Here is a 12,451-nt window from a genome sequence, read left to right as displayed (position 1 = left end):
CAAACAAAAAAGACAAACCCACCGCTGTCGAGTTGATTCCGACTCGTAGCAACCCTATAGGACAGTATAGCCTCCTTCAAAAGTCACTTCAAGTGTTGGAGGAAGCGCCATCATTTATGGGACGGTAGACTATTAGGCACTGATCTATGGAACTGCGTGCTGCTGGGTGAGAATTAGCACATGCCATGGAAGGGGCTCTAAAGGCTCGGAATCTACTCTCCAGAATTTACCTTACAGAAATACTCATTCTTGTGTGCAAGGGTGTGTGTATAGACACTCCCAGCAGCATTATTTATGACAGTGAAAAATTAACACGCGCACACACACACACACACACACAAACAAGCTGGAAATAACGCAATATCCAGGAGGCTGGTTAACTAGAACAGTGGTTAAGAACCTGGACTCTACAAATTCTTGTAACAAGACCAGATTTAACAGTCTGACTGAGACTAGAAGGACCCTGGTGGTCATGGCCCCCAGACCTTCCGTTGGCCCAGGATGGGAACCATTCCCAAAGCCAACTCTTCAGACAGGGATTGGACTGGACAAAAGGTTGGAGAGGGATGCTGGTGAGGAGTGAGTTTTTGGATCAGGTGGACACTTGAGACTATGTTGGCATCTCCTGGCTGGAGGGGAGATGAGAGGGTAGAGGGGGTTAGAGGCTGGCAAAATGGACACAAGTAGACAGAGTGGAGGGAGGGAGCAGACTGTCTCATTAGGAGGAGAGCAATTGGGCGTATGTAGCAAGGTGTATATAAGTTTTTGTGTGAGAGACTGACTTGATTGGTAAACTTTCACTTAAAGCACTATAAAAAAAAAAAGAACTTGGGCTCTGGGTTCCAGTCTTGTTTGATCACATTCTAGCTGTGCAACCTGGGACAAGTGACTTACCTTCTCTGTGCCTCAGTTTCTCCAACTGCAAAATGGAGAGAAAGAACTAGGTATTTTAATTTGGGCATGGTGTTCTTTGGTCTCTTCTCTCCTGTGTCCTTATCACACCCAGAGTTTTTTGCCTTATATTTGCAGGCTCTGTTGGTTGTATTCAGGAGTAGCCAATGCAAAATTACAATCAGATTCTAACATGAACCTTAGTGGAATCGTGTTTCTGCAGCAAAGTGTCTTGCTCCCACAAGCTGGGGTTTAATCAACGCCCCCCAAATCTAAGAGTTGCCCTGGATTCCCCCTTTTCCTTAACCCTACATCCAACCCATACTGCAGTTTATTTCCCAACATGTTCCAAGTGGGACCACATCTTACCCACTCTACTGCTTTCATCCTGGTCGGAGTGCCCATCGTGGCCAGATCAGTTATTACAATGACTGCCTAGTGGGTCTCCCTGCTTCTGCCCTTGCCCTTTGCAGTCTAACTGCAGCCTAACAGCCAGAGGGAGCCTGGTGGAACCTAGGTCAAGCCACGTCCCTCCTTGCACAAGGCCCCCTCACTCTATGTCCATTTCACTGAGAGCAACACTCAAAACCACGGCCCACAAGGCCCCCACGACCAGACCCCAGTCGCCTTCCCACCTCATTTCTCGCCACTCAAGCCCTGACTCCCTCCATGCCAGCTCACCGGCACATTCTGCTCCAACCCGCCAAGTGCATTTCTAGTTCAACATCTTTGCCTTTCCTGTTCTCTCCACCTGGAACAACCCCTCTCCAGTTCTCCAGCTCCTAGCACAGTGCACCACACAGAGCAGATTAATAAATATTTGCAGAATGAACGAGCGAACGAACGCCCAGGGCATCTCAAATTCCCAGGCCTAACAACAACCGAGACGGCTGGAGGGGCCACATGGGGCGAGACCCAGTCACTGCCTGCAAGTCCTCTCAGCAAAATTCTGCCTAGAAACAAAACTCCCACCACCAGGGCCCCACGGTCTGTAAACTCCTCTCGGTTATCAAACACGGCTCATTCTAAATGCTGCTGGGGAGATAGGAATCCTATGTGTCAAACTGTCAATAAAAGCTCAGGGCTCTGATTGCTTCTTGGCTGCAAATCTTTTTGCACTGATAAGCTCCCAGAGGAAAAAAATCTATACTTGTGATCATTAATACAAATCATTACAAGGAGTGACTTGGTTTATATAAATCATCTTTTCTTGGCAGCTAAAAGCCTGATTTGTGTTTTTAATAATGGATCCCAAAATGGTGTAGACTTGCAGCTGGATGGTCACTGCAAACCTTCATTTGGTTGCAAAAGTTTACCCTGCAAACCTTTTACTTTGTTGACACCAAGAATATTCTAAACCTGGTTGTCCCGTGATAGTGGACAGAGGCTAAAGGCCCGCCCTTCACCTGGGCAAGGGCTGGCACTCCTTACCACAACTGACGAGACCATTCTCTCCATCCTCTCTCCAGTTCATATTCTGCCTCCCTTCCCTAGGCTCACTATGCTCCAGCCACACCTGTCTTCTCATTTCTGCCTCAGGGCCTTTGCACATGCTGTTTCCGCTGCCTGGAGCACCTTTCCCCAGATCGTTACAATACACTGTAGTCCTGATGAGGAGGGAAACCTAACTCAAAGGAGAAGGAAAACGCATAAGGCTTTATGCTGTCCAGTGTGGTAGCCACAAGCCACACGTGGGCAATAGAGCCCTTGAAAGGCAGCCAGTCTCAACTGAGATGTTCTGTAGGTAAAATGTACATGCCGGGTTTCAAAGATCTAGGATAAAAAATGTCAAATCTCTCATTAGTGATTTTTTGTATTGATTACATGTAGAAATGGTAATATTTTTGATATACTGTATATCTACATATGATGAAATACGTAATTAAAATGAGTTTTGCGAGTTTCAGTTTACTCTTTTTATGTAGCCACTAGGTTTAAAATGATACATGCCGCTCACATATGAGGCTTACGTTATATTTACATAGGGCAGCGCTGGTATAGGGTTTCATGTGGAGAAATGGAACCCATGTGAATAGTGAATTCGGAGGGAAGAAGAGACAAGATGAGGAGAAAGGAGGTTTCCATCGAGAGAGACCCCAATGGTGAGCTGGAAACATTAAGTGGCGTTTGATTCAGGGTTGTTGAAGGTCCCGCCTTGTGCAAATGAAGAAACCAATAGCTCAGGGGGAAGGAGCCCATGGGCTTGTTTGAAGGGTAGGGGAGGAGTCGCAGGATGGTTTACACAATGAATCAGATTTGAGGCCCGGGACTTGTGGGAAATAAACAGAGCATGCTGAGGCTGTGGGCTGGAGAAGCCCCTGGGCACAGTGACCGCTGCTAGCCCCTGTCACACCCACCATCAGTGTGAATGAACTAAACCTTGGCAAAGCCCCCTGCCCCCACCTGGTCTACCTGGAGCTCACAGCGCTGCAAGGCGAGGAGCCTCAGGATGAGGTACTTTCAAGCTCGGCCTCCTGTGGCACCATTTTGTCAACTGGGCTGGGTCACTAGCAATAGTGACAACTTCCTGCCATGTTTGCCCTCCCTGCCCCTGGATGCCCCAAGGAAGGCTGAATCCACCTGAACCAAGGATGGCTGAGCCACCCAAAGCAGTTCAGATTGGTGGAGCAGGGCGTACCCCACCACACACACATAATGGGCTGGCTCCTTCTTTTGTTCAGTGTCAGCTCAAACATCACCACCTCTGAGAGGCCTTCCCTGATTACCACTCTGCAGTAGCCCAGCCACCACCATACTCAGCATGTCACCCTCTGCATTTTCATCAGCGCACCCGTCCCTTCTTGAAACTGTCTTAGTTACCAGCTGTCACACCGATTGTCTCTCCGGCTCTAGGAGAATAGTGATTGTGTTGTCTTACTCATGACTATAGTTCCAGGTGCCCTGGAACATTGCCTGCACATAGTAGGTACTTAATAGAAATTTGTTGAACAAATCAATTGGTCTTAACATCTCTTCTTCATAAGACTTTGGGAAAATCCAGGAACAGTTCTGCATTAGGAGAAGGCTGGAGGGCCCTATCCTTGACCACCCAGCTTTGAATCCACAGGTGTGTGCAACCCCCTAGCTCTGGGTTTAATCCACTTAGCAGCGAATTCTACATGTCTACACCATTGTCTTGCATCAGCAGCTGCAGATGGGGCATCGAGACCCTGGGTAGGTGCCACCTGCACTGTAGGAAGAACACAGAGGGAATCCTAAGGTGCCCTCCTGCCGGGGATGCTTACCGAGCTCCACGTCCTGGTCGTCTGTCAGCACCAGGATGATGTTGGGGCGGATGTTCCTGCGGTCCCTCTGAAACCTGCCTTTCAGGCGGTGGTGGGACAGGAATGCGGAGCTTCCACCCAGCAGAGAGAAAGCCGCTGTGGAGAGCAAGCAAAGCAGGAGGCTGGGGGGTGCCATTTTTTCCTGATCCGTTGCTTCTTTCAGGATGCGGGGTTCTGAAGTTGTGTGTTGTGGGTTTGTTTCTTTTTCCCACTTCCCTCTTTACTCACGGATCTATAGTAGGAGGAAAAGAATCAGGTCAATATTTATACAAAGGCTGCCCTACTGCCAGTACCCGCATAATGATTTGTACAATGCCTTCTGGCACGAACAATGAGATTTGCTTTGAATAGTTGAAGCTATAGCAGAGCAAAAACCGAACTCAATGAAGGTTAGAAGAAAAGTATTTGCAATTTGCCCAGGCAACAGGCAGGTGGAAACACCTTCTGAGACCACTTCAGCAGACAGAATTTCTCCCCAGGGCCCAGCGACGCTCTAGGTGTGTTGGAGGCAGGCTGAGCGCTGTGTCAGATTATCAGCTTATCTCCAAAAAGTCTGACCCATTCAACAGACAAATCCTCCCCAGAGAAAGGAGAAGAAACTGTCCAATCTGAGGGAACAAATATTTCTGGTCCCCTCTTTTTTTTTTTTAATTTTATTTTTGTTGCTATCGTTGAGAATATACACAGCAAAACATGTACCAATCCAACAGTTTCTGCATGTGCATTTCTGTGACATTGATGACATTCTTGGAGTTGTGCAACAATCCTCACCCTCCTTTTCTGACTTGTTCCTCCATCAACATAAACTCACTGCCCTCTGAGGTTCCCACGTAATCTTTTGAGTTGCTGTTGTCAATTTGATCCCATATAGATAGACCTTGAAAAAGCATAACGTTCAAGGCAAACATTCTTTACTAGTTAAGCTAAACTATTGTTTGGTTTTAAGAAGAATTCAGGGGATATTTTTGGTTTAAGGTTTAAAGATTATCTTGGGGCAATAGTTTCAGGGATTCATCCAGCCCCCATGACTCCAGAAAGTCTGGAGTCCAAGAAAATTTGAAATTTTGTTCTGCGTTTCCCCTCTTTGGATCAGGATTCTTCTACAGAATCTTGGATCAAAATGTGCAGTAATGGTAGCCGGGCACCATCCAGTTCTTCTCGTCTCACGGCAAAGGAGGCAGCTGTTCACGGAGGTAATTAGCCACACATTCCTTATCTTCTTCGTATTCCTGATTCTCCTTCCTCCTCTGTTGCTCCAGGTGAATACAGATCTGGTCACCTCTGATCCGCTGGCACCGCGGGGGTGCAGAGGTGAGCAGGATGGGGTTCTGGCTCTTGAGCAGCTTGTGATTCAGTCAGGGGTTTGGGGGAACACAGGGGAGAGGGGCTGGAAAATAGCACCTGCTTTGGGCTAGAAGACTCGCGTGTTTCAATCCCACTCTGCCACTCGCTGGCTCAGTTTCCCCATGAATGAACCAGTGAGGAGCCTCAGTTACCCCATGAATAAAGTGGGGAGCACACTGCCCAGATGAGGACTCAAGCTGCTGGGGATGGTGTGAGAGCCCCTAGCTGGTGGGCCCTCTAGCTGGACAGAAGTCATTTGTGTTAATTTTAAGGTGCAGAATAGACAAAATGACAATGAGAGAATCAGAGGTTTAGAGAAAAGAACTGTGGTATCCCAGGGTGACCTCAGTCATCGCCCTGACCCCAGGTCAGAAGGGGGGTGAGGGGAGGTGGTGGGCTGATCTTGGCTGGAGCGTCCTCTGTCTCCTGCTCTCTGCTCTCTGGTCATTTTTCTACTTCTTGAGGAAATGAGCCTTTAAGTTCTGTCCAGGAATAGACTTTTGGCCTCATTTATTTAAGTTGAGAGAAAGAATGAGAGTGAGCCAGACGTGTTGGGAGGTAATTAAGTGCCTCAGAGTGGGGCTGAGTCACCACCCCTATGACCCTGAAGAAGTCTGTTCACCCCTGCTGTCTGTGGGGGCACCCTGGCCGCCACCCCAAAGTCCCGGGGGTTGAGAACTCCTCCAGGGCCTCCAGTGCGACCTGCATCATCTCTTCTATAGAATCTTTGAATTCAAAGAGCTGCCTAAAGGATCTCCCCACTTCCCCTGCCTCTACCCTCCTTTCTCCCCAGGGAAGTCAGAGAGGTCTTCCTAAAATGCAAATCGATCAAATTCCACACCAGGACTGGAACAGGGGTGAGACCAGGGAGGTGCTTAGAGCACAAAATTGAAGGTGCTGTCACTCTCTGGGTTGTTGCTCACTTGTTCAAAACCCTGCCCTGTTTCTCATTGCTCCAAGAACAAAATACAAACTCCCTACCAGGCTCTAGGGGGTCTGGCCCCTGCTCACCTCCTGACCTCATTTCCCCTGCTCCTTCCTCCTCTCAATTGCTCTCCAGCCCCACTGCCTTCTTTATGGTGCTTGGACAAGTTAAGTTTGTTCCTGCCCCAGGACCTTTGCACTTTCCTTAGACCTGGAAGAGTCTTCTCCCTGATTGTGTATGATCTGCTCAGTCTCCTCTGCCAAATCTTGGTCTAAATGTCACCTCCTCAGAGAAGCCTGCCCTGACCACCCCAAGGTGGTGTCCCTACCCCAGGCACACTCTCTATTTTATAACAGGTTTTTTCTATCATAATCCCTGCAATTACGATATTTATGGCCAGTCTCTCCACTGCAGGGTGAGCTCCCCGAGGGCCTGTGTTGTTCCCAGCTGTCTCCAGTACCTAGTACTGCACCTAGCACATAGTAAAGACTAATAAACACTTGCTGAATAAATGGATGCAGGTTTCATTAAGGTCCTTCTGCATCCCGCAGAGTGAAGGATGCTGGGTTCCACAAGGATGTGTCACGACCTAGGCCTACATGTGGCTTAGGAGAGGCCTCCATTCCCATTCTTCCCCAGTCATGCTCTGTGGGTCACCAAGGAAGACCTGGCAACTCTGAGTTCTCTGGGCAGAGGTGTGGTTGAACTCTCCCCACCCCTCCGCTGTCCATTCTCCACCCTGCTCGGGGCCCGGGAGGCTGACCTTTGCACACCACATCGCCTGAGCACCCCTCCCTCTGGCTCCGGGTGGGGAGGCTGAAGGGCAGGAAGAGGCAGGAAATCAGCGTAGTCATCCTCCCCGTTCCCTCCCTTGCCTGCAGTAGCTCCTCAGTGCCTTCATCCCGCTACGTATGGCCACAGCTCCTGTGAAGGGATCCCGCAACTCTAGCTGCCCTCCAATTCTGAATGCATCACTTCCCCCTCTTGCCCCTTAAAGCCAAGGAAGGGCGGGTAATGGCTCTTCTCTGTTGCTAGTTCCTGGGTGCTGCACCATTCCTTGTTTGCTCCCCTAACCCCACCCAGTGAACTCAGTGTTTCAACAGACTCTCCCGGCCACCCCTGTGACCACGCTGGCTGGCTCCACTGTATTTGGCATCTGGCTGGCCAGCATGTGGCATCTCCCTTCTAGCCTCTTCACCTGCCCCCAGGGGACGCTGAGAGCAGGGAGCCTCTGGCCAGACACCTGTGCAGACAAGCTGAGAGTCACATTATCCGTGGAGCTGGGGGTAGATCCAATGTTGAGGACTCTGAGCATCAAGGGACTGGAGAGCAAGCACCATCTTGTTTGTCAATCTCCCTGGCTGCGAAAACAAATGTCTCAGGACAGCTAGAGCCATGCAGCCATAGTTTATTGGGCACCTGGTCCGTGCCACATTGTGTGATGATTAAGAGCTTGCAGTTTGACCCTGGACAAGTTACTTACTCCTCTGTGCCTCAGTTTCCTCATCTATAAAATGGACGTGAAAGATTAAATGAGTTAATACACAGAGCGCTGACACGCAGTACTAACTAGAAAACAGAATGCATAATGTAAACCATTTTAAGGATATTGCTATCACTGCAGCAGGGTCCTGTGTTAAGTGCTCTGTAGAATCTCCCTTCAATCCTCACAAACCTATGACATATCATCTGTTATTATCCCCATTTTACAGTTGAGAACACCGAGGCTGAGTCACTATCCTCAGATCGCCCGGCGAGAAAATGGCAGAGATAGGATTTGAACCCCACGCTCCCTGACTGCTTGGCCAGGCATCAAACCACTAAACTCATGTTTCCAATGTTTTCTAGTCAAGGCCACAGCCCCGATTTCTGCTGCATCTGCACAACCCGCCTACTATTACTTGCCTAGCGTGTTTCTTTAAATGGCCTCATTTTGAAATTAAAACACAAATACATGTTTTTGAAAAAGAAAACTTTCTATCCAAGGATAAGTGGAAAATCAGCATCCATTGCCATAAATAGAGCTACCCACAGAAATAAGTCAAAGAAAGCTAGAACAGCGTTGCTAAATTCTAGCAGAGTCTACTTCATATTTAAGGCGCTAAGCCTGAGCCCTACATGCTCTCGTTCTCTCTCTCTGTCTCTTTAAGAGAAATGAGCTAGTGTTGAAAGGAGTTAACTCACTTTAGTATCTTCCTGAGACTTTTTGCTGGAGGCAATGGGAGGCTGCGAGAGGGCTGCAAAGGAGTAAGGTTCTAGCTATCTAATTGGTCCCCCAAGTCAAACCAAACTAAACCACACCAAACCAAACTAAAGAGTCGATTCCAACTCATAGCAACCCTATAAAAAAAAAAAAGCTACCCCAAATCATGGAGTGGTCCTCAAACCATGTTGTTTCGCAGTGGTCCATGTCCCAGCCTGAAAGACACTGGGAAGCTTTGTACTTTAAACCCCGGACACACCAACCAGCCCGCTCAAGTGCACGTTCATGTCCTTCAGATACATGGACATAGAACAAAAAAATAATACGGAGTTTTCAAGGGATGTCCTACAAATAGCCACTGTCCTGAATGAGAAACAATAATAGCAAATGCACACGAGAACTTGCAATGATCCAGCCTTGCTCTAACCATTTAAATTTCCACATGTACCCATTGATAAAAAAACAAAACAAAACAAACCCATTGCCATCAAGTCGATTCTGACTCATAGCAACCCTATAGGACAGGATAGAACTGCCCCATAGGGTTTCCAAGGAGCTGCTGGTGGATCTGAACTGCCAACCTTTTGGTTAGCAGCTGAACTCTTAACCACTGTGCCACCAGGGCTCCACACCCATTGATAGTATACCCATTTTACAGATGAGGAAGCTGAGGCAGAGTTAAAATCACTTGCTTACAATCATATGGCTACATAAGTGGCAGAGCCAGGGTTCAAACACTATCTAGCTCAAGTCCACCTCAGCTGAACCTCCTGAAAGCATATCTCTGAGCTCCCCCTGCCTCAGTTTCTTCATTTGCCAAATGGAGTGGCTGGCCAGGTGTCTCCCGAGGGCCTTTTTGGTTCTGGGCCTGTAACGTGACAACGCAGGGACCTGGGAGCCGCAGCCTGTCCTGGATGCCCTGAGCCAGGTGGGGGATGGCACCAGGGGCCATGGTCAGCGGCCGGTCTTCTTAGTGCCCCCTGCTGCTGGGGATCAATAACATACCAGCAGGATTCGCTTTCCTTGGATCGAAGTCAAAGCTCCACGCCCAGAGGCTGGAGAATAACAGGAGCTAATTATTTCATCAGATGGAGTCATCAGCAGGTCGATGTTTGATGAATTCCCCCGGCTCTGACTTTTGGCCTCGAGCCAGCCTCTCTCCGGATGCCAAAGAAATCAATTAGAAATGACACAAGAGATTCGGTCTCCATTTTTTTCCTTCTTGGTAAAAGGTTCAAAGTGGCTAAGCTGCAAGCATCTGGTGAATTCACGCAGCACGAGTGGCGTGATGTGTTGTCCACGCCGCGGACCCACCTCACTTCTGCCAGCCCACTGCGTGTCTATCCTGCTCCTCTTTGTTCAGCAACTTTTCACAGACTGAGAAACCCCGGGACCCACCCAGGCCTGGCTGGGAAGGACTTAGAGGCGAACTCTCCCTGTCTACACCACCATCTTGCGTTGAGAACCTTAGACCCAGCATTGAGACCCTGGGTAGATGAAGGAAAGACATATGGGAAGGCCCCAAGATGCCCTCCTGCTTTCCTCTGAGGATCCCCAAATCTAAAAATTGGAGTGGAGATGAGTTTGGTGACAGGAGGAAGTGGCCAGAGACAGGACATGGGGGCCGGTCAGCTGTGAAAACCCTGGTGTGAGCCGTGAAGAAAGGCAACTCTGGTGGTGTGTGTGGGTGTGTGGAGATGCCTCAGATGCTGGGTTCAGAGACCCCAACCACTTGTGACTTCTTTTATTTTACAAATATTTATTTGTTAGGGTCCCACTATGTGTGTTGTGTGGTAGGATAATGCTGCCTGGATGAGAACAACAGCCTTCTAGGTCCTAAGTAGTTTCCCTGCTTCCACCCTGATCTCCCTTCACTCCAGTCTCCATCCAGCAACCAGAGGGATCCCAGTCACCAAAACCCTCTGGGGGATCCCATCGCACGCAGACTAAAACCCTAAGCCCTCCAAAGACCTGAGTCCCTACAAAATCTGCCCCATGACCTCTCTGACCTCGTCCCCTTCTTTTCTCTCCCCTTCCCACTTGGCCCCTCTCTGTTCCTTCAACATGCCAGGCACGGCCCCGCCTCACCGCAGGGTCTTTGCACTTGATGTTCCCTTTGCCAGATTATCTTTGTGGCTCCTCCGTCACCTCCTTCAGGTCTTGGCTCAAATTTCACCTTCACAGGTTAAAGGCCAAATGTCTATCCTTCCCAATAGCCCTTACTACCCTCCAACAACCAGCTATCCGACTTACTGATTTCTTTGTGGATCTTCTCCACTAGGAGGTCAGCTCCCTGGGGCATAGATTTTTGTCAGCATGGTTCACATCTGTAATGGTTAATTTTATGTGCCAACTTGGCTAGGTCATTATTGTTGTTGTTAGGTGCTGTCCACTTGATTCTGACTCATAGTGACTCTCTAGGACAGGGTAGGACTGCCCCATAGGGTTTCCAAGGACTGGCTGGTGGATTTGAACTGCTGACCTTTTGGTTAGCAGCTGAGCTCTTAACCACTATGTCACCAGGGCTCTAGCTAGGCCACAGGACCCAGCTATGTAATCCAACACTAACCTAGGTGTTGCTGTGGCGGCATTTTCTAGATGTGGTTAACACCTACAATCAGTTGACCCTAAGTAAAGGAGCTCCCTCTCGAGAATGTGGTTGGACTTCATCCAATCAGCTGAAGGCCTTAAGAGCAAAAGCTGAGGCTTCCCAGTGAAGCAGAAATTCTGCTTCAAGACTGTAGCATCAACTCCAGCCTGAATCTCCAGCCTGCCGGCCTGCCCGACACGTTTTGGACTTGTCAGCTCCCATAATCACATGAGCCAATTCCTTAAAATCAATCAGTCTCTCTTCCTGCCTCTCTCTCTCTCTCTGTCTCTATGTACATACGTCTCCTACCAGCTCTCTTTCTCTGGAGAACCCTGACTAATACAACATCTGTATCCCTAACACCTACAACAGTGCCTGAGACACAGCAGGCACTCAAAACATCGACTGAATGAGCAAAGAATTTTCTCCCTCCTCTTGGTAACAGGACTTAATTGTGCTTTGGGGGTACCTTCTCCCTCCACCATCTAAGTGAAGTCTGACTGCCGGTGGAACATGTGACCCAGGTGAAGCCAATCAGCACACTCCATCCCTTTAGCTCCAGGGGTTGGTCCAACATAGCCATGTGACCTAGGCCTGACCAGTGAGAGCGAGGGAACCCCAGAGACTGGGCACTGGGAGAAAAGACTTGCCCTCTCTTGCTGTTCTGGGTGCTGGGATGAGGTGAGCCCCGTGTGCGCTCCTGGCAGCCACCAGTGGAGCCAGAGAGAGGATGCTGGTGACACTGGGCTAAATCAAGCTGCCCCTTACAGCCATTACAAGTACACAGGAGTGCCCTTTCTTGCTTTTAAGCTTGTCCAGGTTAGGTCTGTCATTTGCACCAGGAAGCACCCAGACCAACATGTAGTGAAACTCCCAAAAGGGACGGTGATGAATAATAGCTAAAATGCACTGTGTGCTCACCATGGGCCCTGCACAGTTCTAAGCATTTCTCTGTTTTTTTTTTAAGGTAGAACAGAGAAGTTCTGCATCTTGCCCATGGCCACCCAGCTTGGGGGCTGAATATTGCTCCTTGGACCTCCACCTCATCCTCTCCTCACCTGTCCCGTGCTCCTTGAGGCTCACTGATGGACCCCATCTATGGGCCTTGTGTTCTCTGGCTGCTGGTTGGGTTTGGCCAAGGGAGGCGCCGACGGGATAGGCAGGTGAAAGGAGAGAGAGGCTGGGGTATTCATTTCTCTGCGCCCTCCTTCCAT

At 49.2% G+C, this 12,451-nt stretch overlaps 1 protein-coding gene across 5 annotated transcripts in view; it reads right to left on the bottom strand.

The window, feature by feature from the left end:
* SULF2 (sulfatase 2) overlaps positions 1 to 12,451 on the bottom strand; it is a 140,775-nt gene that overhangs the window by 97,209 nt on the left and 31,115 nt on the right. For all 5 annotated transcript variants that reach the window (XM_049869892.1, XM_049869891.1, XM_049869894.1 and 2 more), the window contains one exon: positions 4,137 to 4,407. In XM_049869892.1, coding sequence (XP_049725849.1) covers positions 4,137 to 4,311 — 175 coding nt within the window. In that variant the 5' untranslated portion in view covers positions 4,312 to 4,407. The remainder of the gene's footprint in view (positions 1 to 4,136; positions 4,408 to 12,451) is intronic.

The sequence above is a fragment of the Elephas maximus genome, chromosome 25, assembly GCF_024166365.1.
Source record: "Elephas maximus indicus isolate mEleMax1 chromosome 25, mEleMax1 primary haplotype, whole genome shotgun sequence".
Taxonomy (NCBI): Eukaryota; Metazoa; Chordata; class Mammalia; order Proboscidea; family Elephantidae; genus Elephas; species Elephas maximus.
This window is presented reverse-complemented; position numbering and strand designations above follow the sequence as displayed.